At 45.6% G+C, this 26,928-nt stretch overlaps 1 protein-coding gene across 1 annotated transcript; it reads right to left on the minus strand.

Annotated features, from left to right (window-relative positions):
• Positions 1 to 3,358: 3,358 nt before the first annotated feature.
• LOC137097066 (CD209 antigen-like protein A) lies at positions 3,359 to 26,593 on the minus strand (the record flags this gene model as incomplete). Its single annotated transcript, XM_067468372.1, has 6 exons — positions 3,359 to 3,659; positions 6,890 to 6,999; positions 10,734 to 10,885; positions 14,312 to 14,398; positions 19,112 to 19,210; positions 26,473 to 26,593. Coding segments are annotated over 6 exons (747 nt in total), but the record flags the coding sequence as incomplete, so codon positions are not given.
• Between the last annotated feature and the right edge of the window lie 335 nt (positions 26,594 to 26,928).

Below are 26,928 nucleotides of genomic sequence, written 5' to 3' on the forward strand. Positions count from 1 at the left end.
CAGAATGGGGTTGGACTGGATGGCCCAGGAGGTCTCTTCCAACTCTTTGATTCTATGATTCTATGAAAGAAAGAAAGAAAGAAAGAAAGAAAGAAAGAAAGAAAAGAAAAGAAAAGAAACGAAACCAGACCGGCTGTCTTCAATAGGACCTCTTCCCAAATACCTAAAGGGTTCTCATACACCCCCCTCCACTAACCTTCTCTTCTCCAAACTAAACATCTCCAGATCCTTAAGATGCTTCTCCAAGAGCCTCCAGACCCTTTACATTCTGTATTCCTTTCTCTGGACACTTTCTTGCTTGTCTATAGCTTTCTACTGGATGGCCCATGAGGTCTCTTCCAACTCTTTGATTCTATGATTCTATTGATGTGGCAGGGAAATAGGTTTTGAGGAAAGGAGAGATAATTACCAAGAGACATCCTTTCTGGAGATCAGAAAAGGTACGGCTTTATTTCCAGCTGGCGACTCTGGTGTGGACTCATGTCCCAAAAGGCAAAACCAGAGCGTCCGATCAAGGTGCGGACTGGCCTTTTATAGTTTTCCAGTTTCAAGCAGACAAAGAAACATACATCTTCATACAGTTTCATACAATATCGTCATTCCTACGTCATCTGAGCATCATAAGAATATCAGGTTCCCCCTCCAACATGCAAAGCATGTCTGTGTTTCTGAAGAGCAAGCATGTCTGTGTCTTGCTGGAGAGCAAGCATGGAATGTCCCCCTCCTTCTTGGCTGTGCTTACAGTCATCCATCAAAGGGGCCCTCTGACTTGTCAAGAGGCTTCTTACTTAGAGCCTAGATGTGCCAGCTAGGATGGGCTTATCTCTTGGAATGTATAGATTCCTGTGTATAGACAGCCTGTGTTGGATGGGGTCGCACTCCCTCTGAAGACACAGGTTCGCAGCTTGGGTGTGACCCTGGATTCGTCACTGAGCCTGGAGTCCCAGGTCTCGGCGGTGACCAGGGGAGCATTTGCACAGCTCAGGCTCGTGCGCCAGCTGCGCCCGTATCTTGGGAAGTCTGACTTGGCCACGGTGGTACACGCTCTTGTCACATCCTGCCTAGACTACTGCAATGCTCTCTACGTGGGGCTGCCCCTGAAGACGGCCCGGAAGCTGCAACTAGTCCAACGCGCGGCAGCCATGATTCTAACAGGAGCGGAGCGCAGGGAGCACACAACCCCCTTGTTGCACCAGCTCCACTGGCTGCCGATTTGCTACCGGGCCCAATTCAAGGTGTTGGTACTGGCCTATAAAGCCCTAAACGGTTCCGGCCCAAGATACCTATCTGACCGCATCTCGGCCTATGAACCCACCCGAACTTTGAGATCTTCCGAGGAGGCCCTGCTCTCGATCCCGCCAGCCTCTCAAGCACGGCTGGCGGGGACGAGAGATAGGGCCTTCTCGGTGGTGGCTCCTCGGCTGTGGAACGCCCTTCCTGTAGATGTTAGGCTGGCACCATCTCTCATGACATTCCGTAGAAAGTTGAAGACCTGGATGTTTGTGCAGGCGTTTGAGTAATTCAGTGCAATTCTGGCAATTTGAACATAGGAACGGAACAATGGACGACGAATTTGGATCATGTTTGGATGATGAGGCGATCCGGGGTGGGTTTTTTTTGCGATAACTGTGTATTAATGTTTGTTTATTGCTAGCAATAGAATTGTGTAGTTTAACTGTTATGATATATTGATTAATGCTGTTTTTACTGTCTGTGTTGTTTGCTTTCTGGAAACCGCTGTGAGTCGCCCTCGGGCTTGAGATACAGCGGTATACAAGAATAGTAAATAAATAAATAAATAAATAGATAGATAACATTGCCGTGCCTGGACACAGCTTGCTTTTCAGCTAGGGTTTCTTACAGAGAGAGAGAACTTGAAAATCCTATGCATTTCAGGGTTTTAAAATACATACGATTTATGCATAAATCAATCAATAAATATATATTTCCAATATATAGATCTACAAGCCACTCTCAACACCTTTGCAGAAGCATACACAAAGCTTGGCCTGTCACTGAACATCGAGAAAACCAAAGTGCTGTTCCAGCAGTCACCAGCCGCCCCCTCTCCAATGCCAGAGATACAGCTTAATGGTGTAACATTAGAAAATGTCGACCATTTCCGCTACCTCGGCAGCCACCTCTCCACCAAAGTCAACATTGACGCCGAAATACAACACCGCCTGAGCTCTGCAAGTGCAGCATTTTCCCGAATGAAGCAGAGAGTGTTTGAGGACCGGGACATCCGTAGGGATACTAAGGTGCTTGTCTATAAAGCTATTGTCCTCCCAACCCTGCTATATGCCTGTGAGACGTGGACTGTCTACAGACGTCACATGCAGCTCCTGGAACGATTCCATCAGCGCTGCCTCCGGAAAATCCTGTAAATCTCCTGGGAAGACAAGCGGACAAACGTCAGCGTGCTGGAGGAAGCAAAGACCACCAGCATTGAAGCGATGGTCCTCCAACATCAACTCCGCTGGACAGGCCACGTTGTCCGGATGCCTGACCACCGTCTCCCAAAGCAGTTGCTCTACTTCGAACTCAAGAACGGAAAACGGAATGTTGGTGGACAGGAAAAGAGATTTAAAGATGGGCTCAAAGCCAACCTTAAAAACTCTGGCATAGACACTGAGAACTGGGAGGCCTTGGCCCTTGAGCGCTCCAGCTGGAGGTCAGCTGTGACCAGCAGTGCTGCAGAATTCGAGGAGGCACGAGTGGAGGGTGAAAGAGAGAAACGTGCCAGGAGGAAGGCGCGTCAAGCCAACCCCGACCGGGACCGCCTTCCACCTGGAAACCAATGCCCTCACTGCGGAAGAAGATGCAGAGCAAGAATAGGGCTCCACAGCCACATACGGACCCACAAGGAAACCCATGATGGAAGACCATCTTACTCGTCCAACGAGGGATCGCCTAAGTAAGTAAGTAAAGTAAGTATATATTTCCAATATCTCCTCATCACTATGATTCTTGCAATGTGTCTGGGGACAATGTTATATAGAGGCCACCTGATGCCAGACATGGTGGCCATGAGGACTTGAGCAGGCCCCATCAGAACACCCTTGGCATCAATATATTCAGATCAAGCAGAACCCAGGGTTCACCATTCAAAGTTTTTCCAATAGAAACAGTTATTTGCAACCCGACCAGCTTATCTTTGAAGTATTATTCCAAGACTGGAGTTCAAGATATCATATCCTACTTGATGGAAGCCTCCTTAGAATAGAAAGAGGAGTCAAAGCAATTACAGCCAACTGAATTCTCCCAAACCTTTGTATTATAGCCTCCGAAAGGTGCATCTACTCAAGGAAGTTGGACTGCAAAGGTGCCTTTGAATAATGACGTCAGAGAGGTCATGCTTTTTATGTTTGTGTTTAATATCCCAGTAAACTGGCTGTTGCTTCTATATTCAATCAGGTGGTGTCCTCGTTTCTTTCACAGCAATCATGGAGTACAGGGCCGTTTGTCTGAAGGTGCACAGTTAATCTTTGTACCACCTTTGCTTCGGCTTCTGCTCACACAATGGTCTTACTATCTCATCACAATTATTAGTCTGCCAACACCTTAAATGGTCGAAGCACTTGTGTTTCACGGAAATACATAATGGGTAACTTGGTGTGCCATCCCGAGTCCTCGATGGTTCGCCATGTGCCCAATAGCTGAAAAGAAGATGCCACCAATTATGTCAAACCAAAAATACACAAACATGTGGACAATTTCAAGAGAAAGGAAGAAACCATGAAAATGAACAAGATCGGGCTAGCAGTATTCAAAAATTCTAAAATTGCAACAGCAAAAACAGCAGAGAGGAAACAGGCAGGGACATCTAATTACCTCTCAAGAAGAGTTTGCTCCAGGCACAGTCAGCCCATTGTATGCTAATCAAGGTGGTCAGTTGAAACATTCACACCTAGCCCAACTGACAAAAGTCCTTTGTCTCACCCTGGTCATTCCACAGATATATAAACCCCCTTTTTCCCAGTTCTAACAGACCTCACTACCTCTGAGGATGCTTGCCATAGATGCAGGCGAAACGTCAGGAGAAATACCTCTAGAATATGGCCATATAGCCCGAAAAATCCCACAAGAACTTAGTCAAACCAAATCCTTCGCTACTTCTACAGATGTTTCTACCCTGCATAATAAATGCAGTTTGATCTCATTGGAACTGCCCTGCCTCAGTGCTAGGTAACCCTGATAGTTTTATTTTTATTTATCTATTTATCTTGTATACCATTACTCCCAATTTGGCTCGAAGCAGATTAAAACAATACAATTAACTTTAAAATAACAATAAGCAGCGAGGACGGACATAGCCCCGAGTTGTTCACCCATCAAACGCTTGTATTGTCGAATTCTTTCATGGCCGGAATCACTGGGTTGTTGTAGGTTTTTTCGGGCTATATGGCCATGGTCAAGAGGCATTCTCTCCTGACGTTTCGCCTGCATCTATGGCAAGCATCCTCAGAGGTAGTGAGGTCTGTTGGAACTAGGAAAAAGGGGTTTATATATCTGTGGAATGACCAGGGTGGGACAAAGGACTCTTTTCTGCTGGAGCTAGGTGTGAATGTTTCAACTGACCACCTTGATTAGCATTTGATTGCCTGGCAGTGCCTGGAGAAATCTTTTGTTGGGAGGTGATTAGATGTCTTTGTTTGTTTCCTCTCTGTTGTTGTGCTGTTCTAATTTTAGAGTTTTTTAGTACTGGTAGCCAGATTTGGGTCATTTTCATGGTTTCCTCCTTTCTGGACGTGGAACAATGGCTTCAAACTACAAGAGAGGAGATTCCATCTGAACATGAGGAAGAACTTCCTGACTGTGAGAGCCGTTCAGCAGTGGAACTCTCTGCCCCGGAGTGTGGTGGAGGCTCCTTCTTTGGAAGCTTTTAAACAGAGGCTGGATGGCCATCTGTCGGGGGTGATTTGAATGCAATATTCCTGCTTCTTGGCAGAATGGGGTTGGACTGGATGGCCCAGGAGGTCTCTTCCAACTCTTTGATTCTATGATTCTATGATTCTATGCGTGTGAATGTTGAGTGAAAATGTAATTCCCTTTTGTCTGTGTATTAGTCCAATGTAACTGCAAGTTGTTGTACATTCAAATAGTTGCATTGAGGGTAAGCCGTCCCGAGTCCCCATCGGGGAGATCGTGTCGAGGTATAAATAAAGATTATTATTATTATTATTATTATTATTATTATTATTATTATTATTGAATCTGTATGTCTAAATGTTTTTCTGTAATCTGATAGTCTCTCACACTGGAAATTGCAATAGAGAGAACCTATGCTTTAAAGTGATTGAAAAGTCATTCATGACAGGGCTATCCAGTCCAAACCGTCACCCCACATACTTTATCTGGTATATTACTACTAGGCCTGGTTGATCAAGGAAAAAAATGGTTCTAAACTCGTTTTGTATATAGGGGGCGCTGGCGGTTCGATTTTGAAATTATTTCCGAAATTCTCTTGAAAAATCGGAAATACCAGGAAATACGAATCGCTTCCTTTGTTTCGTTAATGGAAGGTGCCCCTCCCTCCCTCCAGAACCATTAAAATCTCGCAGTTTCCCTCCCTTCCCTTGCCGTGAACTTCCATGCAGAAGGGAGAGGTGGACGTGGTCAAGCACAGCTCTCCTTGGAGGTTGTTGTGGGCGTGGCCTTCAGGAACAGTTGTTCTTACCCACCTCCACCTCCTTCCTCTTTGCATCAGTGGCTTTGCGAGGTGGGCGTGGCTACACCCAGCTCTTCCACATTGCCACTTGTCGCCAGGGAGGTAGCCATGCCCACCTTGCAAAGCCCACCTCACAAAGCCACCAATGCAAAGAGGGAGGTGGGCGTGGATGTTGGGGTTCAGCCTGATCCTGATCTGTGTGAACCGGATTCTCTGATAGTTTTTCCAACTGAGCAAGCTCTCCTTGACCCTGACAGTGTGGAATCTGTTGTTGATGCAGAGGTCAGCGGCGATGAAAATGAAACTCAACAGCTGGAGGAAAATGTTTTGGAAGCTAGCCGTGATATCACTAGCCGTGATATCTCTCCACCTGGGGTTTTTAATGAGGACCGAAGAGAACAGATAGTTAGAGACAGAAATGTTTCCCAGTTTCTACGAAGGTCACATTGTTTACAGGAGAGACAGGCCCAGGCTTCAAAGTCAAGGGGCGTTTCAAAGAATATCTTCTTTGGTTTAAGAGGCCTCCTGCCGGGTTCCTCTTTAGATCAAGCAACATTTGGGACTGTGGCTGTGCCTTGGCAGAATTCCTGTGTTTCATGGCGGGTAATCCCAGAGGCTTGTAGTTATCAAGTTCATGGTTAGTGAAAGGCTAACAGGTTCCTGGTTCTTGTATTGTGGCTTTTGAAATTTTGCTCAAGTTCAGAGATTCTACTGATTGGTGTGTTTTTCTGTGGCTTTTTGACTTTGCATTTACCTTTCTTTTGTAACCAATTTTTCATCAATAAATAAGGATTGCTTTTCCTACAGTCCAGTGTGGTGGATTTAATCTTATGGTCTCGTTTCTTGATCTGGGATGCAACAGTGGATAAGAACAGTTGTTCCTGAAGGCCACGCCCCCAGCATTTATGATTTACTGGCAGAAGTCGTAAGGAAGATGGCGGACGCGGCTTCAATATGGCAAAAACACTTCCGGGTTGCCAAAACGCGTCGATATCACTTCAAAAGGTAATTTATTTATGATTTCATTACGAGGTAAGAAACTTACGACTTGGATCAACCAACCCTAATAACTACTCTTTTCCAGTGCCTTAATTTTTGTTTCAGATGTAAAGGTCAGATTTTGCACTGGAATCTTGAAAGCCCCTACGAAATAACACAATGAAAATATCTCAGAACACTTCTACACTACAGGCCATGAATGTATGATGAAGGACTCACAATTTGTTCACAGGAGTCTGATCCATGTCCCACACAAACTTCTTGCCCGTCTTCAGGATCCCAAGCCAGTAAGGTACGTCTCTTGTCTTAAGTTCATTTTCAACAAATTCCTATAAAAAGGACAAGGAGAAGTCTTTATTGTGAAGAAGATGTTATGTGATCTCACAGTCTTTACCAACAATGGCCCCAGCAAAGAGAAAGAGGAAGCAGAAGAGGAAGAGGAAGAGGACCCACCTCTCCCCATTGCGTGCAGTTTCAAACCGGTATGGAAGAAAATGGGTTTGCAGTGCAGCTGATTCCATAGGAAATCCTGGAACCAGTTTGAGGCCTGGGTGTGATGACACAAACCCCAGAGCACTCATGCGCATTAAGGGTTTTCTTAATCTGAAGTAGAAAGCTGTACATTGCCATATAATCCATATTATCAAAGCAGATAATCTACATTGATGCCGGAAATTCAAGGCTTTCCAAGGACCTAGGATACCCAGGGAAGCCTGGCGAGCTTGAACGGTGATGACATAAACCACAGAGCACTCCTGGACATTAATGGATTTCTTTGAAATTTGAAGTTGGAAGTCCTTAGTTTGAAGCTAGTTTTGACCTGCATTAAATGTTCAGTGGTATACAAGATAAATAGATAAATGTTTCTCCTGACGTTTCGCCTGCATCTATGGCAAGCATCCTCAGAAGTAGAGAGGTCTATTGGAATTAGGACAATGGGTTTATATATCTGTGGAATGGCTGGGGTGGGGCAAAGAGCTCTTCTCTGCTGGGGCTAGGTGGGAATGTTTCAACTGACCACCTTCATTAGCATTTGAAGGCCTGGCTGAGCCTGGGAAAATCTTTTGTTGAGAGGTGTTAAGATGTGCCTGGTTGTTTCCTCTCTGCTGTTTTGCTGTTGTAATTTTAGAGTTTTTTTAATACTGGTAGCCAGATTTTGTTCATTTTCAACTGAAGGTGGTCAGTTGAAACATTCACACCTAGCTCCAGCAGGGAACAGCTCTTTGCCCCACCCCAGCCATTCCACAGATATATAAACCCATTGTCCTAATTCCAACAGACCTCACTACCTCTGAGGATGCTTGCCATAGATGCAGGCGAAACGTCAGGAGAAATGCCTCTAGAACATGGCCCTATAGCCCAAAAAAACCCACAAGAACCTAGTGATTCCAGTCATGAAAGCCTTCGACAATACATTGGGATTATAGCTTCTTGGTTTTGCCAGGCATTGGCCCACAGGTGATCCACTGCCAGTGCCGGCTATGTGCTTAACGGACCTCAGCATCAGCGCTTTGTCGGGATTATTGAAAGTATACATGTATGTTTTTTCAATTTGTTTAATTGAAAGATACTCCACTTTGGCAGGAAAAACGAAATGCAAAGATACAGAATGGGGGATGCCTGGCTCGAGAGCAGTACGTGTGAAAAAGACCTTGGAGTCCTCGTGGACAACAAGTTAAACATGAGCCAACAATGTGATGTGGCAGCAAAAAAAGCCAAAGGGATTTTGGCCTGCATCAAGAGGAGCATAGTGTCTAGATCTAGGGAAGTAATGCTACCCCTCTATTCTGTTTTGGTTAGACCACACCTGGAATATTGTGTCCAATTCTGGGCACCACAATTCAAGAGAGATATTGACAAGCTGGAATGTGTCCAGAGGAGAGCGACTAAAATGATAAAAGGTCTGGAGAACAAGCCCTATGAGGAGCGGCTTAAGGGGCTGGACATGTTTAGCCTGAAGAAGAGAAGGCTGAGAGGGGATATGATAGCCATGTATAAATATGTGAGAGGAAGCCACAGGGAGGAGGGAGCAAGCTTGTTTTCTGCTTCCCTGGAGACTAGGACGCAAGGGAACAATGGCTTCAAACTACAAGAGAGGAGATTCCATGTGAACATGAGGAAGAACTTCCTGACTATGAGAGCCGTTCAGCAGTGGAACTCTCTGCCCCGGAGTGTGGTGGAGGCTCCTTCTTTGGAAGCTTTTAAACAGAGGCTAGATGGCCATCTGTCAGGGGTGATTTGAATGCAATATTCCTGCTTCTTGGCAGAATGGGGTTGGACTGGATGGCCCATGAGGTCTCTTCCAACTCTTTGATTCTATGATTCTATGATTAATATGATTAACAATGGTGTTCATATGTATTCAAGATGGATTCCGTTATGTTCAATTGTATGCTGGAATTGTTGTTGTGAGAGACAGAGAGGTACAGAGAGAAGAGACCTTGGCAGAAATAAGATAAGTTATCTCTGTCTGGGAAGAATTAGGGAGTAGCCGGCTTACAGCCAAAGAGAAACTGATAAGCAGATGTTCTGTAACCGTACTATAGTTGTGCTTTGTAGTCCCTGTGTTAGTTCCTGATTAAGCTCGCTTGGAAGTAGACGTGTATTAAGATGTGCTAAGTAAACTTTGTTATTTTTAAAACTGGCAGACTGCAGTGTCCTGTTTCGTGTCTGTGTGAACTAGTAACCTCATCTCCACTGTGCATAGACCCCAGGGTCTCACTCTGATACGCTTCGGGTTTCTGCTGCCCGCAGCCCAGATCTCATTATCCACAACCCATGAAATTTGCTCAGTTTCACTCCCCACATGGCCAAGGGCATGGGCAACCAACAGCCACCTCCTTTAAATGTCAACTGGCCTTGAAGCAGCCCTACATTGGAAGGGGATCCTTGCAAAGCTGCCTCTCGGCCTTGCTTCTGTCCAGGAAGGAGAGGGAGAGGAAGCCAGAGGAGACATGGCTCCTTACGATGGCTACTTTTGCAGTTCCCAGAAGGACAGTGTAAAGGTCCCTTACCTTTTGCAGCCAGGATTGCATGGCCTAGAGTTAGTCTGCCAGCTAGTTTGCAGATTAGGTGGGCCTGGCGAAGCTGCAGCAGCCATTTTAGTGCAGGGAAGCCACCATCTTAGAGAGAGTTTAGAGAGGGGGCGTGTCTTAGGCCTGAGTCAGCAGAGATCGACCAGGATTGGTTTAGAAAAGGGGGCGGGGTTTAGAGAGGCTTGGAGGGAAAAAGAGCCTTTTAAGTCAGAGAAAGGGAGAGATGAAGATTAGAGTTCGAAGAGAAAGGATGTTTTAGAAGATTGTGGTTTAAGTGTTAGGAGAGGGCAAAGAGAGGGCCAGTGGTTTGCCAGCAAGTCAGCTGAAGCAAACTGACAGCTATTAGGGATATAGCTGGGTGGTAGCTAGATAGGACTAGGTTAGTGTATCTGAGCTACAGAAGAAATCCTGACAGAGATTTAGTTCCTGTTAAGTTTTCTTGTTGGTGAAGAGAAGAAACTCTTTTTATTGTGACAAAGACAGAACTATGATTGTAACCGTTACGCATTCAAGACAAAAGCCAAAAATTCTCTGTAACAGCCAAGATATTGAACTGCACTTACTTTCTTGTTTTCAATCAATAAACTTTCATTGATTATTTAAATTTAAAAGCCTGACTCAAGTGTGCCTCTATGCCTGAAGTTTCCTAAACAATCTCTACTGGTTTAAAAGAACAAAAAGAAGACAACAGTGCCTGGTGGTCCCAAATAGATCTTTAGTTTTGTCAGCTAGGGAGTTCCTTTTACATTTTGGTGACAGCGGAAGAAACTTAAAGATACCCCTCAAACATTATATTTGGTTTCACAACAAAGGAGGGATTGATTATAGTAAATCCCCATCTTTATAATTGTCCAGACAGTGGTGGGATAGTTTGACCACCCTGTCCAAGCCGTGTGTGGATGCTCGAATACGCTAGTGCCCGGTTCTTTATAATTGGTGTACAGCGGAGTGGGATCTGATATTGATTGATCCTCGGGGTATTCATTATAGACAGCACAGCAGAAAGAACCTCATCCTGTTCTACTTACCTCTTCGGCGTCAGTCTCAATCTTTATCATTTTAGCTTTTGCCTTTTTACAAAACCTCTTTGCCTGGTACCAGGGTATTCTCACGATTTCGAAGTAATAAATGGCACCTTGGAAGGCTGTCCAGTCATGGTTCAATTGGTAACGGACATACTCTTTGACAAAAGACAGGGTTGGGGGGAGGGATAGGTTGAAACAAAGTTTGCTACTGTGCCAGTACAGATTTCACGATCACAAGAACTACAAATGGAATAGTCTTGACAAATATTTTGGGAACAAAATCACTTCTGGGTTGTTATAGGTTTTTTCGGGCTATATGGCCATGGTCTAGAGGCATTCTCTCCTGACGTTTCGCCTGCATCTATGGCAAGCATCCTCAGAGGTAGTGAGGTCTGTTGGAACTAGGAAAATGGGTTTATATATCTGTGGAATGACCAGGGTGAGACAAAGGACTCTTGTCTGCTGGAGCTAGGTGTGAATGTTTCAACTGAACACCTTGATTAGCATAAAATGGCCTGACAGTGCCTGGAGCAAACTTTTGTTGAGAGGTGATTAGATGTCCCTGATTGTTTCCTCTCTGTTGTTGTGCTGTTGGAATTTTAGAGTTTTTTTTATTACTGGTAGCCAGATTTTGTTTATTTTCATGGTTTCCTCCTTTCTGTTCAAATTGTCCACATTCTTGTGTATTTCAATGGCTTCTCTGTGTAGTCTGACATGGTGGTTGTGGGAGTGGTCCACCTTTGAGGAAAATTACAACAGCAAAACCGCAGAGAGGAAACAATCTGGGAAACAACCACCATGTCAGACTACACAGAGAAGCCATTGAAATCCACAAGCATGTGGACAATTTCAACAGAAAGGAAGAGACCATGAAAATGAATGTTAATGAATGTTAAAATACAGTAAGCACAAGACATGAGTTTAAAATGTCCCTCCTTCAGTCTGTAGTAGGTAGTACAAAAACCCTGAAGGTTCGGATGTACAGATATGCGAATTATATATAAATTATAACAGCAAAACAGCAGAGAGGAAACAACCAGGCACATCTTAACACCTCTCAACAGGGTATTTTCCCAGGCTCAGCCAAGCCTTCAAATGGTAATGAAGGTGATCAGTTGAAACATTCACACCTAGCTCCAGCAAGGAAGAGCTCCTTGCCCCACCCCAGCCATTCCACAGATATATAAACCCATTGTCCTACTTCCAACAGACCTCACTCCCTCTGAGGATGCTTGCCATAGATGCAGGCGAAACGTCAGGAGGGAATGCCTCTTGAACATGGCCATATAGCCCGAAAAAATCCACAAGAACCTAGTGATTCCGGCCATGAAAGCCTTCGACAATACATAGATATGCGAATATCCGCATATCTGTACATATACATAAAGTATTTGCCACACAAACAAAGTTTTCAAAGTAGGATTACTTCTGTCCAAGTCAGCACTACACAATGGAACAGGAACACACACTTTCAAGCTAGGAACAGAACTTTGTAATTATTACCACTTTTTACAGGATAACTGGCCATCTGTCCAGATGGGTTTAGTAGTTTACTAGTAGCATAAACAACAGGGTGCTGTTCCTAGTTTATACATGGCTGTCCCTGATTACTCTTCATGTAAAAAGATGTACACATACAACATTGATTAAGGGGCCACAACTTTGTCCAGGCCAGAGAAAATGTGCCCTCCACACGTTTCTAGAAGTTTCTGGCACACAAAAAAAGTTTTTTCCCTTCTACTCAAGTGTCACCTTCTTTTTAGGGATCAACCAACCAGGAGCAAGCATCTAAAACCTGGGAACCAACCCAGATAAAAAATTCTGTGATTTCCAATTGCAGGGACATACAGGCATGTGAAGATCCTGATATTCAGCTAAGATCTGCAATATTCCCACACTTGGAAATCTCATGTTTTTTGCCTTTTGTTGCATTTACTTACAGGTTTACATAGAACAGTGTCTGGCCACCCTCCTGATTGCTGCGGGAGCTCCTGCGATAAAAGTACTGTCTGGATGGGCCCTACAACTCCCAGGATTCCATCAAAAAGCCAGGATTGCAGAGCCATTTGGACAAAAACCTATGGCTGAAAAGTGCTTTGAAAACTTCTCTAGGCTCACAGCTCTGAACTCTGGATCTATCAGCAAAGAGTGGGTGCTAGAAACAATATCATACGAAAGCTGACTGGCACAACCTGGGGATCACAACCAGATACAGTGAAGACATCTGCCCTTGCGCTGTGCTACTCTGCTGCTGAGTACGCATGCCCAGTGTGGAACACATCTCACCATCCTAAAACAGTGGATGTGCCTCTTAATGAGACATGCCACATTATCACGGGGTGTCTGCGCCCTACACCACTGGAGAAATTACACTGCTTAGCCAGTATTGCACCACCTGGAAGTAGCAGCCAATAGTGAAAGGACCAAGGCAGAGACATCTCCAGCTCATCCCCTGTTTGGGTATCAGCCAGCACGTCAACGACTTAAATCAAGAAATAGTTTTCTAAGATCTACAGAGACACTCGCTGGAACACCACAGCAAGCGAGAGTCCAAAAGTGGCAGGCTCAAACCCAGAACCTCAATCAATGGCTGGTACCAAATGAGAGACTCCCCCCTGGACACACAGAAGACTGGGTGACTTGGAATGCTGCACTCTGGCACCATGAGATGCAGAGCCAATCTCAAGAAATGGGGCCACAAAGTGGAATCCTTGACATGCGAGTGCGGAGAAAAGCAAACCACTGACCACCTGCTGCAATGCAACTTGAGCCCTGCCACATACACAATGGAGGACCTTCTTGCGGCAACACCAGAAGCACTCCAAGTGGCCAGATACTGGTCAAAGGACATTTAATCAACTACCAAGCTACAAAGGCAGTGACATCTCCAGCTCATCCCCTGTTTGGGTATCAGCCAGCACATCAACAACTTAAATCAAGAAATAGTTTTCTAAGATCTACAGAGACACTCACTGGAACACCTCAGCAAGCGAGAGTCCAAAAGTGGCAGGCTCAAACCCAGCACCTCAATCAATGGCTGGTACCAAATGAGAGACTCCCCCCTGGACACACAGAAGACTGGGTGACTTGGAATGCTGCACTCTGGCACCATGAGATGCAGAGCCAATCTTAAGAAATGGTGCCACAAAGTGGAATCCTTGACATGCGAGTGTTGAGAAGAGCAAACCACTGACCACCTGCTGCAATGCAACTTGAGCCCTGCCACATGCACAATGGAGGACCTCCTTGCGGCAACACCAGAGGCACTCCAAGTGGCCAGATACTGGTCAAAGGACATTTAATCAACGACCAAGCTTGTGAATTCTGTGTTTTGTCTGTTTTGTTTGTTTGTTTTTGTTAAAAATGTAATACAAATGTCTGGTTGCTGATGACACGATAAATAATAGCAAAAAAAAAATGGGAAAAATCTCTGAGGTCTTTCGACACGCATTGTCTCACAGCAAGGACCCCACCCCCCTCTGTTTAGGTTCTCTTGCATCCCAATTTCAGTAACTTACCTACTATTTATTTACTTTATTTATTTACCTTATCTACCCCAAGAGGGACTCAAGGCGGCTTACCTATGTCAACGTCGATTGCATCAAGCATCCTGGCCGTATTAGCCAGAACTTTTGCTACCTTATCCGCCTCTAAAACCAGTTCAACATCTGAAAAATTGGTAAGAATTTAAGTTGGTAAGGACCTTGGACTGCTCAACACATTAAAACACAATAACAAGCTCATCCACTCTAGTCCTAAATACAGGGCGCAACTATCATATAGAATGGATACCTTAACTGCCACGACTGAATTCTGTGGAACGAATGGAGTTCAGTAGTTCCCCTTACCTCTGTTCCTCTTTAATTCACCCACTTTGGAGCTTTTCTCTAAGGCCACGTTGACACAAAGAAGACTCCAAGCAGGGCCGTAGCCAGAAAAAAATTTCGGGAGGGGTTGAAATTTTTTTGGGGGGGGGGTTGAAAATTTCACGTGGGGGGGGGTTGAAACCTGCCTCCTAGCTCACGCTGAAGCAAAGAGCACAGCAGGGGGCAGAGCAGCCTTCCATAGCCTGCAGCTCCACCCTTGTCAACCACGTCCACCAAGTCTGGCCTCCTTGATGAGAGCATTCAACATCCCCCCCCCCCCAACTTGGTTGCTTCACTACTGTTCTGTCGCGCGCTGGGCCTGTAAATAATTGTCTTTAGAACAGGATGTGCAACCTTTGCCCAGCGGGAAGCCGGGGGGCCTAAAGAGAAGTTCTCAGAGGTTTCCACCACAAACAGTCTTTAGATGGCTTGAGAAGTACAACAAAGTCTTTTATTAATGAACAATCAAACAGAAACTTCTCTTTTCTTCAGTAAAGTTAAGCAAATGATTCCAAGCTTTTGGGCAACTGGTGAATTCCTAATCTTGCCCACGAAGGACAGGCAACTGTCTTCAATAACTTCTTCTTTAAAGGGAAATCCCCATTTTACCGTCTCCCAGGCTGACTGTAATCTAACCCTTACTGATGTGGGCTCTGCTACTGGGTCGAACTGCGTCTCGAACGCCGAGTGGACCTACCAGCAAGGCAGTAGATATTCTCCAGCTGGAGTTCTTTGGTCTTTAGGGCTGTTTCCCTGGAAATTCTTTGGAGACTCTTAAGACCTTTCTCCCCCGGAAGGTCTTAAGGGTTGAAGCTTTGGTACAAGGGAAGCTTGCACACATCCTATACATAAGCTTACCTTGCTGAGACTAACTAAAAATGGCTCCCTTCCCTTCCCAATTGCCCTCAGCAAGGGGCGGGACCAAAACTTAACAATGATGGACAGATGACTTGCCCTATGACTGCAACCAAAGAAGCCACCTATCTGCAGAGTCCCTGAAACCTAGGACTGCAAGCAAACATTGAATACAAAGCAAATAAAGTTGGAGCTCCTGGTACAGCTGTACCAGAACAACTACATCGGCTATTCATATTGCTGCAAGTAATGACAGTGTGAATACATTGCTAATATTTGCTTGAGATAGTGCTTGCAGTTCTGGAGGGACTTTTGATTTTTTGCATCTCATAGACTTAGCAGCATGGGGATTGGGTTCACCAGTTAAAAATCTGAAACATTTCGGGGGGGGGGGTTGAACCCCTAACCCCCCCCTCGCTATGGGCCTGACTCCAAGTGTACACACCTCAAATCCAGCATGTTCAGATTTCATGATACATGGTGACTTCCGGTAAGTATACAGAGTTTGCAACCCTTAACCTGACTTTGCTCCACAGTGAGCAAAACCAGGAAGCAACTCAGAAGTTTTCCAGAAACTCCAGAGCTTCATGTCAGCCTGGACAGCTATTATTAATTATTATTTATTAGAACTTTTATATCCCGTTCTTCTCTACCTCCATGGAGAGACACAGAACGGCTAACCAAAGCAAAAATTCAATGCTACACAATGCATAACAACATACATATTATATAAACTCTAAAGTACATATAAAAGACAATTCGTCACGTTAAAAACATCATACAACTCAATCCAAACGTTGTGGTCCAATAACTTAGTGAGTCTTTACCAGATCAATCTATCGACATGTAAATGCCTGATAACAAAGCCAGGATTTCAGCTGCTTCCTGAAGGACAGGAGGGAGGGAGTAGACCTAATCTCGTTGGGGAGATAGTTCCATAGTGGGAGGCCACCACAGAGAAGGCCCTGTCTCCTGTCCCCACCAAGAGTGACTACGAAGGTGGTGGGACTGGGAGCAGGACCTCTCCGGAAGATCTTAAAGTCCTTGATGGTGTATAGGGTAAGATGTTTATAAAACTATTGTCCTCCCAACCCTGCTATACGCCTGCGAGATGTGGACAGTCTACAGACGTCACATGCAACTCCTGGAACGATTCCATTAGGCACTGCCTCTGGAAAATCCTGCAAATCTCTTGGGAAGACAAGAGGACAAATGTCAGTGTGCTGGAAGGAGCAAAGACCACCAACACTGAAGCGATGGTCCTCCGCCATCAATTCCGTTGGACTTGCCAAAGCAGTTGCTCTATTCCGAATTCAAGAACGGAAAACAGAATGTTGGTGGACAGGAAAAGAGATTGAAAGATGGGCTCAAAGCCAACCTTAAAAACTCTGGCATAGACACAGAGAACTGGGAAGCCCTGGCCCTTGAGCGCTCCAGCTGGAGGTCAGCTGTGACCAGCAGTGCTGTAGAATTTGAAGAGGCACGAATGGAGGGTGAAAGAGAGAAACGTGCCAAGAGGAAGGCGCATCAAGCCAACCCCGACCGGGACCGCCTTCCACCTGGAAACCGATACCCTCACTTTGGGAGAACATGCAGGTCAAGAATAGGGCTCCACAGTCACTTACGGACCACCGCCAGGATACTACACTTGGAGGACCATCATCCTCGGACTAAAAGGGATCGCCTAAGTAAGTCACTTAGCACCCTGTGATTTCTGATTTGACCAACTTGAAAAAAAATCTTAATTCTTTATTCATAAGGTGTCCCTTTATTGCAGTGTTTCTCAACCTGGGGGTCGAGACCCCTGGGGGGGGGTCACGAGGGGGTGTCAGAGGGGTCGCTAAAGACAATTAGAAAACAGTATTTTCTGATGGCCATGGGGGTTTGGTGTGGGAATTTTGGCCCAATTCTGTCATTGGGGGAGTTCAGAATGCTCTTTGATTATAGGTGAACGATAAATCCTGGCAACTACAACTCCCAAATGTCAAGGTCTATCTTCCCCAAACCCCACCAGTGTCCACATTTGGGCATGTTGAGTATTCATGCCAGGTTTGGTCCAGATGCATCTGTGCTCTCTGGATGTAGATGAACTACAACTCCAAAACCCAAGGTCAATGCCCACCAAACCCTTCTAGTATTTTCTGTTGGTCATGGGAGCTCTGTGTCCCAAGTTTGGTTCAATTCCATTCCTGGTGGAGTTTAGAATGCCCTTTGATATTGTAGGTGAACTATAAATCCCAGCAACTACAACTCCCAAATGACAAAATCCTTCCTCCCCTCAACCCCACCAGTATTCAAATTTGGGTGTATCGGGTATTTGTGCCAAACTTGGTCCAATTAATGAAAATATAGGTTCTTGTAGGTTTTTTCGGGCTATAGGGCCATGTTCTAGAGGCATTTCTCCTGACGTTTCGCCTGCATCTAGGGCAAGCATCCTCAGAGGTAGTGAGGTCTGTTGGAAATAGGAAAATGGGTTTATATATCTGTGGAATGGCTGGGGTGGGCCAACGAGCTCTCTGCTGAAGCTAGGTGTGAATGTTTCAGCTGACCACCTTCATTAGCATTTGAAGGCTTGGCTGAGCCTGGGAAAATGTTCTGTTGAGAGGTGTTAAGATGTGCCTGGTTGTTTCCTCTCTGCTGTTTTGCTGTTGTAATTTTAGAGTTTTTTAATACTGGTAGCCAGATTTTGTTCATTTTCATGGTCTCCTCCTTTCTGTTGATAGAGAAGCCATTGAAATCCACAAGCATGTGGACAATTTCAACAGAAAGGAGGAGACCATGAAAATGAACAAAATCTGGCTAAAAAACTCTAAAATTACAACAGCAAAACAGCAGAGAGGAAACAACCAGGCACAGATTAACACCTCTCAACAGGGGATTTTCCCAAGCTCAGCCAAGCCTTCAAATGCTAATGAAGGTGGTCAGCTGAAACATTCACACCTAGCTTCAGCAGAGAGCTCTTTGCCCCACCCCAGTCATTCCACAGATATATAAACCCATTTTCCTACTTCCAACAGACCTCACTACCTCTGAGGATGCTTGCCATAGATGCAGGCGAAACATCAGGAGAGAATGCCTCTAGAACATGGCCCTATAGCCCGAAAAAACCTACAAGAACCTATTGATTCCAGCCATGAAAGCCTTCGACAATACAATGAAAATATATCCTGCATATCAGATATTTATAAGATGATTCATAACAGCAGCAAAACTACAGTTGTGAAGTAGCAAAGAAAATGGTTGGGGGTCACCACAACGTAAGGAACAATACTAAGGAACAGTAATGATTGGGGGTCACCACAACATAAGGAACAGTATTAAGGGGTCACGGCATTAGGAAGGTGGAGAACCACTGCTTTATTGTCTCCAATGAATGGTGCAGCTCCGAGGTAGCAAGGACCTCCCATGCTTTAGACTGACCCAAATTGAGTAGTCGGTGTAGACACGGCCCAAGTTGAGCTACGAATCATAGAATCCTAGAAGAGTTGGAGGAGACCCCATGGGATATCTAGTCCAACCCTCTTCTGCCAAGCAGGAAGAGAACAATCAAAGTACCCCCAACAGGCTGGAAAGAAATGCCTGGAAATAAGTTCTGCTTGGCAGAATCCCAGGTGGAGGAACATAGAAGGATGGTGGAGAAGATTAGAATCCCTTCCTTACCACTCAGCGGAAGAAAGGATGCATTTCTTGCCATCATAAATTCTTTAACCATCTCTGTGGCCTGACGTAAGTTGGCTGTTCTGTACCATTCTCTATAGGCTAAAGGAAAGGGAGAAATCTGTTACTGTCTGCTCTTGGTCCCTGCTGGCGTATTCCTATACACTGTACCCGAAGAATGTCTATCAGGACATTTCACCAAACTTTGTATTTCAGGAAAAAACAAAGATGTGCAGAAAAGGGAAATCAGGGTACAGTGTTCCCTCACTACTTTGCGGTTCGCTTTTCGTGGACTTGCTGTTTCACGGGTTTTTGTGTTCTAATGTCCCTGCTCAAGATGGTAGAACAGAAGCTCTCCAAAGGTCTAGGTGCCGTTACTGCCTATGACAGGGAAAACCAGCTGGTCCCTAATCCACCTAAAACACAGACATGTGCTTTTCACCTTAAGAACAAACAAGCACTCCGAGCTCTGAGGATCACCTGGGAAGGAACCCCACCTCACCCGCCTCATAGGAAACCTGCTACAAAACAGGAGCTTTTTTGTTGAGTTTCAGGGCCAGAGAAGCAGATGGCGGAAACAGAGGAACAGCCTGCCTCAGGGGAGTGTGCTTGCTCCATCCATGTTCAACATCTACACAAATGACCAGCCACTGCCAGAAGGGACAGAGAGTTTCATCTATGCTGATGATCATGCCATCACCGCTCAAGCAAGGAGCTTTGAGATGGTTGAACAGAAGCTCTCTGAAGCTCTAGGTGCTCTTACCACCTACTACAGGGAAAACCAGCTGATCCCTAATTCACCTAAAACACAGACATGTGCTTTTCACCTTAAGAACAGACAAGCACCCCGAGCTCTGAGGATTACCTGGGAAGGGACCCCACTGGAGCATTGCAGCACAACCAAATTACCTGGGAGTCACTCCTGACCGTTCTCTGACCTACAAGAAGCACTGCCTGAACATCAAGCAAAAAGTGGGTGCCAGAAACAATATCATACGAAAGCTGACTGGCACAACCTGGGGATCACAACCAGACACAATGAAGACATCTGCCCTTGCGCTGTGCTACTCTGCTGCTGAGTACGCATGCCCAGTGTGGAACACATCTCACCACGCTAAAACATTGGATGTGGCTCTTAATGAGACATGCCACATTATCTATTATCTATTATTATTATTATTATTATTATTAACTTTATTTATACCCTGCAAAATCTCCCGAAGGACTCAATGCAGCTTACAAAGGCCGAGGCCACAACAAACAACAGCATACAAGTACAACAATAAAACTCATAAGCAAATAATAAAACATCAAGCATAACAATAGAACAGTAAAAACAATGACACCGTTATTAAGGGGTGTCTGCGCCCTACACCACTGGAGAAATTGCACTGTCTAGCCGGTATTGCACCACCAATAGCAGCCAATAGTGAAAGGACCAAGGCAGAGACATCTCCAGCTCATCCCTTGTTTGGGTATCAGCCAGCACGTCAACGATTTAAATCAAGAAATAGTTCTCTAAGATTTACAGAGACACTCGCTGGAACACCTCAGCAAGTGAGAGTCCAAAAGTGGCAGGCTCAAACCCAGAACCTCAATCCATGGCTGATACCAAATGAGAGATTCCCCCTGGGCACACAGAAGACTGGGCGACTTGGAAGGTGCTGAACAGACTGCGCTCGGGCACCACAAGATGCAGAGCCAATCTTAAGAAATGGGGCCACAAATTGGAATCCTCGGCATGCGAGTGTGGAGAAGAGCCAACTACTGACCACCTGCTGCAATGCAACCTGAGCCCTGCAACATGCACAAGGGAGGACCTCCTTGCGGCAACACCAGAGGCACTCCAAGGGGCCAGATACTGGTCAAAGGACATTTAATCAACTACCAAGCTTGCAAACTTTGTGTTTTGTCTGTCTGTTTATTTGTTTTGTTAAAAATGTAATACAGATGTCTGGTTGCTCCTGACACGATAAATAAATAAAGAAAATGTGTGCCTCTTGGCAACAATGGAGTGTTGAAGGGGGTTTCATCCTCTCCCTCGGGAGAGAGGCAGTCAATCAAGAGAGACTGCACATGTAAGCAGAGATAACTAGGGGGGGGGAAGGGTGTGAGGTGCCTTTAGGTCTCTCCTTGTTGCAGAGCTAAAATTTAGGGGTCTTTGCCAGAAGGCAGAGACCAATTAGATTCATCAAAGAGTTCTTTTTCCCTGGCGAGACAGAGAAGCATCCCATATTTTCCCCTGATTTCCCTCATCCTTCCTGGCTGTGAGGCAGGAGAACAGAACAGTGATGGCAGCCTGAGGTTAATGCTAAGTAAACCAAAGCAGAGGGGAAGATTTCCCCTTATCTTACAGAAACTTTTGTCAAACAATTCTTTACTCTAGTGGGCCATCTTCCAATGCTAGAGATAAGAATCTCCTTCTTTTATCCATGCAAGTGTGTCTTTGCCGGGAGGTTTCAGTAATCACTAATGGCTTTTGTTTCTGAAGGCCAGGGGGTTCCCTTACATGTTTCTTTGGAGGGAGAAGGGGCAAGGGGTCAGGAATACAAGGAAACATAAAAACCATATAGAAATTATACACAGGGAAATCATATGCAACTATCTTCCCATCCAGGACCCCAGAGAGAGATTAATAATACCAATTATAAAAAGCAGACGATATCAGAACACAGCATGAATTCCTAAGTTGTCTTGTAGAAAGTTCATGGGTAGAGAGCGAGTCCTTGAAGAGAGTGAAGTCCAGGAATGTAGCAGAATTCAAAAAGCCACCAAAGGGAGTCTATGGAGTTCCACTGGGCCAAAACACAAAGCCCTACAGCTCTGGGATGGAAGCCGGTCCCATGGTCCTTGGAAAACTACAGCTCTCTCTCTCGAGAGAGAGAGAGGCAGAGACCCCAAGGTCTAGCTATTCCCAAAGTTTCATGGGATCCCCATTGTTGTTAAGGCCTTGGCAAATTGACCAAGACTTAACCCCTATTGTGCAGTCTGGTACCTTTGTCCTTTGCAGAACTATAAGTCACCATCCCTTGTTAGGGGGAGGGGCATGCTCGACGTCATTCTCACTTCGGCCTAACCCTCAGGACACGATATACATATATAGCATCCCTACTTCGTGGATTTTCACTTTTCGCAGGTGGTCCTGGAACGTAACATCCGCGATAAGTGAGGGAACACTGTACTCATGTATGCTTTGTTATGAAAATAGATGAAGCAAATGCATGGGTTCCCACCTTTTGGTCTTCCAGGTGTTTTGGACTTCAGTTTCTAGAATTTCTAGGCAAGGATTTAGGAAACCGAAGTCCCCTTTTTTGCATGTCAGGAGCGACTTGAGAAACTGGTATAAGACCATTGGACGTCTGCAAGGATGTTTGTTTGTTTGTTTGTTTGTTTGTTTGTTTGTTTGTTTATTTCGCGCATTTCTACCCCGCCCTTCTCAACCCCCGAGGGGGAGACTCAGGGCGGCTTACAAAAGGCACAATTCGATGCCACAACAAACAATAAGATAAAACATGTATCAATAGCAATTACAAACAATTAAAACAAGCAAGATATATATCACAATCAATAAAAACCAATCAAAGGCCCATCGCAAACTCTGTTCCTGCTGGAGAAAACCTTGCTAGCAAGTCCCTGACGTCATGAGCCTGCGCCTCTCTCCCCGCCCCTTTCTCCGCCCCTTTCTCTTTGCGAGCGTGGTTTTTCCTTTGCTAGGGCAGCATTGCCCGCATTTTCTCTCAGTTGAATTCTGCCAACTGAGAGAAAATGCGGGCAATGCTGCCCTAGCACAGGAAAAACCACGCTCGCAAAGAGAAAGGGGCGGAGAAAGGGGCGGGGCGAGAGGCGGAGTCTCGTGACGTCAGGGACATGCTAGCAATTTTCCTCCCGCAGGAACAGAGTTTGCGACGGGTCTAAGGCCCGTCGCAAACTAGGTTCCTGCGGGAGGAAAATTGCTAGCATGTCCCTGACGTCACGAGACTCCGCCTCTCTCCCCGCCCCTTTCTCCGCCCCTTTCTCTTTGCGAGCGTGGTTTTTCCTGTGCTAGGGCAGCATTGCCCGCATTTTCTCTCAGTTGGCAGAATTCAACTGAGAGAAAATGCGGGCAATGCTGCCCTAGCAAAGGAAAAACCACGCTCGCAAAGAGAAAGGGGCGGAGAAAGGGGCGGGGAGAGAGGCGCAGGCTCATGACGTCAGGGACTTGCTAGCAAGGTTTCCTCCAGCAGGAACCTAGTTTGCGACGGGCCTAATGTTCAACGTTCGCCAGCACAGAATCCGTAAGTTCATTCCACATTGTCAAATCCTATCAATTCTAGTCGTCATTGTCCTTTGTCTATCTGCCAGATGACCCAAAGGCCTGGTCCCAGATCCATGTTTTTAGTTTCCTTCTGAAAGAGAGGAGGGATGTCGATGACCTGATTTCCCCGGGAAGTGAATTCCACAGGTGAGGGGCCACCACCGAGAAGGCCCTGCTCCTCATCCCCACCATCTCACTTGTGATAGAGGTGGGGCCGAGAGCAGCTCCTCCCCAGAATATCTTAAACTCCGAGGCGGGACGTAGAAGGAGATGCGTTCGAACAGGTATGCTGGGCCAGAGCCATATAGGGTTTTGTAGGTCAGAACCAGCACTTTGAATTGTGCTCAAAACTGGATCGGCAGCCAGTGGAGCTGGCTTTCTATATATGTTGCCTACTCTCCTTGTGGGGGGCATCCCTCATGTCCCCACATGGGGAGCTGGAGTTGACAGAGGGAGCTCAACCCGCTCTCTCCAGATTCAAACTGCTTACCTGTCGGTCATCAGTCCTACCAGCACAAAGGGTTAACCCATTGCATCCCATGACTTCATATATGTTTAGAGTTGGCTTCCAGCTCCAAGACATCTTTATCTGTGCATCTATGCCAATACAAATATACCAAAATTCCAAGCAGCCCAAATTCCCAAACGCTCCTAGTCCCAAGCATTTCCAATTAGAGATGCTCAATCTGCATATAAATGTACAACTAGGTGCTTGTAGGTTTTTTCGGGCTATAGGGCCATGTTCTAGAGGCATTTCTCCTGACGTTTCGCCTGCATCTATGGCAAGCATCCTCAGAAGTTGTGAGGTCTGTTGGAAATAGGACAATGGGTTTATATATCTGTGGAATGGCCAGGGTGGGGCAACGAGCTCTCTGCTGAAGCTAGGTGTGAATGTTTCAGCTGACCACCTTTATTAGCATTAGAAGGCTTGGCTGAGCCTGGGAAAATGGTCTGTTGAGAGGTGTTAAAATGTGCCTGGTTGTTTCCTCTCTGCTGTTTTGCTGTAGTAATTTTAGAGTTTTTTAATACTGGTAGCCAGATTTTGTTCGATGCCACAACAATCTTCATGGTCTCCTCCTTTCTGTTGAAATTGTCCACATGCTTGTGGATTTCAATGGTTTCTCTGTGTAGTTTGACATGGTGGTTGTTGGAGTGGTCCAGCTTTTCTGTGTTCTACAAACCCACCAAGAAAATCCAACAAATGCTACGTTCAGCAAAGGCCAAGAGGGATCCTCTCACCTCTGCAGGAGTCTACCGTGTACCATGCAGCTGTGGACAAGTCTACATAGGGACCACCAAACGCAGCATTGCCCAGACACGCATCAAGGAACATGAAAGGCACTGCAGACTACTTCAACCAGAATCATAGAATCATAGAATCATAGAATCAAAGAGTTGGAAGAGAACTCATGGGCCTTCCAGTCCAACCCCATTCTGCCAAGAAGCAGGAATATTGCATTCAGATCACCCCTGACAAATGGCCATCCAGCCTCTGCTTAAAAGCTTCCAAAGAAGGAGCCTCCACCACACTCCGGGGCAGAGAGTTCCACTGCTGAACGGCTCTCACAGTCAGGAAGTTCTTCCTAATGTTCAGATGGAATCTCCTCTCTTGTAGTTTGAAGCCATTGTTCCATTGCGTCCTAGTCTCCAGGGAAGCAGAAAACAAGCTTGCTCCCTCCTCCTCCCTGTGGCTTCCTCTCACATATTTATACGTGGCTATCATATCTCCTCTCAGCCTTCTCTTCTTCAGGCTAAACATGCCCAGTTCCCTAAGCCGCTCCTCATAGGGCTTGTTCTCCAGACGCTTGATCATTTTAGTCGCCCTTCTCTGGACACATTCCACCTTGTCAATATCTCTCTTGAACTGTGGCGCCCAGAATTGGACACAATATTCCAGGTGTGGTCTAACCAAAGCAGAATAGAGCATGGGGAGCATGACTTCCTTAGATCTAGACACTATGCTCCTCTTGATGCAGGCCAAAATCCCATTGGCTTTTTTTGCCACCACATCACATTGTTGGCTCATGTTTAACTTGTTGTCCACGAGGACTCCAAGATCTTTTTCACACGTACTGCTCTCGAGCCAGGCGTCACCCATTCTGTATCTTTGCATTTCGTTTTTTCTTCCAAAGTGGAGTATCTTACATTTGTCACTGTTGAACTTCATTTTGTTAGTTTTGGCCCATCTCTCTAATCTGTCAAGAGAAGTCAGCCATAGCAGAGCACCTGATGAACCAGCCTGGACACAGCATATTATTTGAGAACACAGAAATGCTGGACCACTCTCACAACCACCAAGTCAGACTACACAGAGAAGCCATTGAAATACACAAGCATGTGGACAATTTCAACAGAAAGGAGGAGACCATGAAAATGAACAAAATCTGGCTACCAGTATTAAAAAAAACTCTAAAATTACAGCAGCAAAACAGCAGAGAGGAAACAACCAGGCACGTCTTTTTTTAAAAAATAATTTTTATTGGTTTTCCAGTTTTAAAAACATTGTAGAGGGTGGGGTATGAAAGAGAGGGAGGGACGGGGTGACGGAAATGGTCCGTTGTGGGGGTGAAGGGGGGGGGGGGGTAAGAGGGGTAGGAGGGGGGGGGAGAGAGAGAAAGAGAAAGGGGGGCCAGTGAAAACCATCACCAACAGCTCCGTCTGTGATGGTGACTTCCCAGGGTCTGTGATTGTGACTTCCCAGGGACAACCAGGCACGTCTTAACACCTCTCAACAGAACATTTTCCCAGGCTCAGCCAGGCCTTCAAATGCTAATGAAGGTGGTCAGCTGAAACATTCACACCTACCCCAGTAGAGAAGAGCTCTTTGCCCCACCCCAGCCATTCCACAGATATATAAACCCATTTTCCTATTTCCAACAGACCTCACTACCTCTGAGGATGCTTGCCACAGATGCAGGCGAAACGTCAGGAGAAATGCCTCTAGAACATGGCCCTATAGCCCGAAAACACCTACAAGAACCTAGCGATTCCAGCCATGAAAGCCTTCAACAATACAATGTACAACTAGTCTGTATATAAAATGTAAAGATCAATAAAACAATAAACATACCCAGAGGAACAAATAGAGCTGCGATGACAAAGGTGATAATGACCAGTATGGTAGCCAGCAAGAATGCCACGGGTCTGTGAAGGAATTCTTTGATTTGTTGGATTTTCTTGTCCACTTCAGGGCAAGAAGAATAAAACAGAAAGAACAATCAGGAGCGGGAATCTCATGACTCTCACATGGAACAATGGGTCCATACAGTACTGAAGAGACAGAGGCTGGCATAATTACATTCTGTGATATTTGCAAACGAGAACTGCTTAACAAATGTACTTTACAATAATTGCATCACGTGTATCAATCACTAAAAGGGCTTCTTGTCTTATGCTAACAAATTGAAATTAAATCCAGACAAGACAGAGGTCCTACTGGTCAGTCGCAAGGCCGAACAGGGGATAGGGTTACAGACGTTGTTTGATGGGGTTCCACTCCCCCTAAAGACGCAAGTTTGCAGCTTGG

Source organism: Anolis sagrei, chromosome 5, assembly GCF_037176765.1.
Source record: "Anolis sagrei isolate rAnoSag1 chromosome 5, rAnoSag1.mat, whole genome shotgun sequence".
Classification (NCBI taxonomy): Eukaryota; Metazoa; Chordata; class Lepidosauria; order Squamata; family Dactyloidae; genus Anolis; species Anolis sagrei.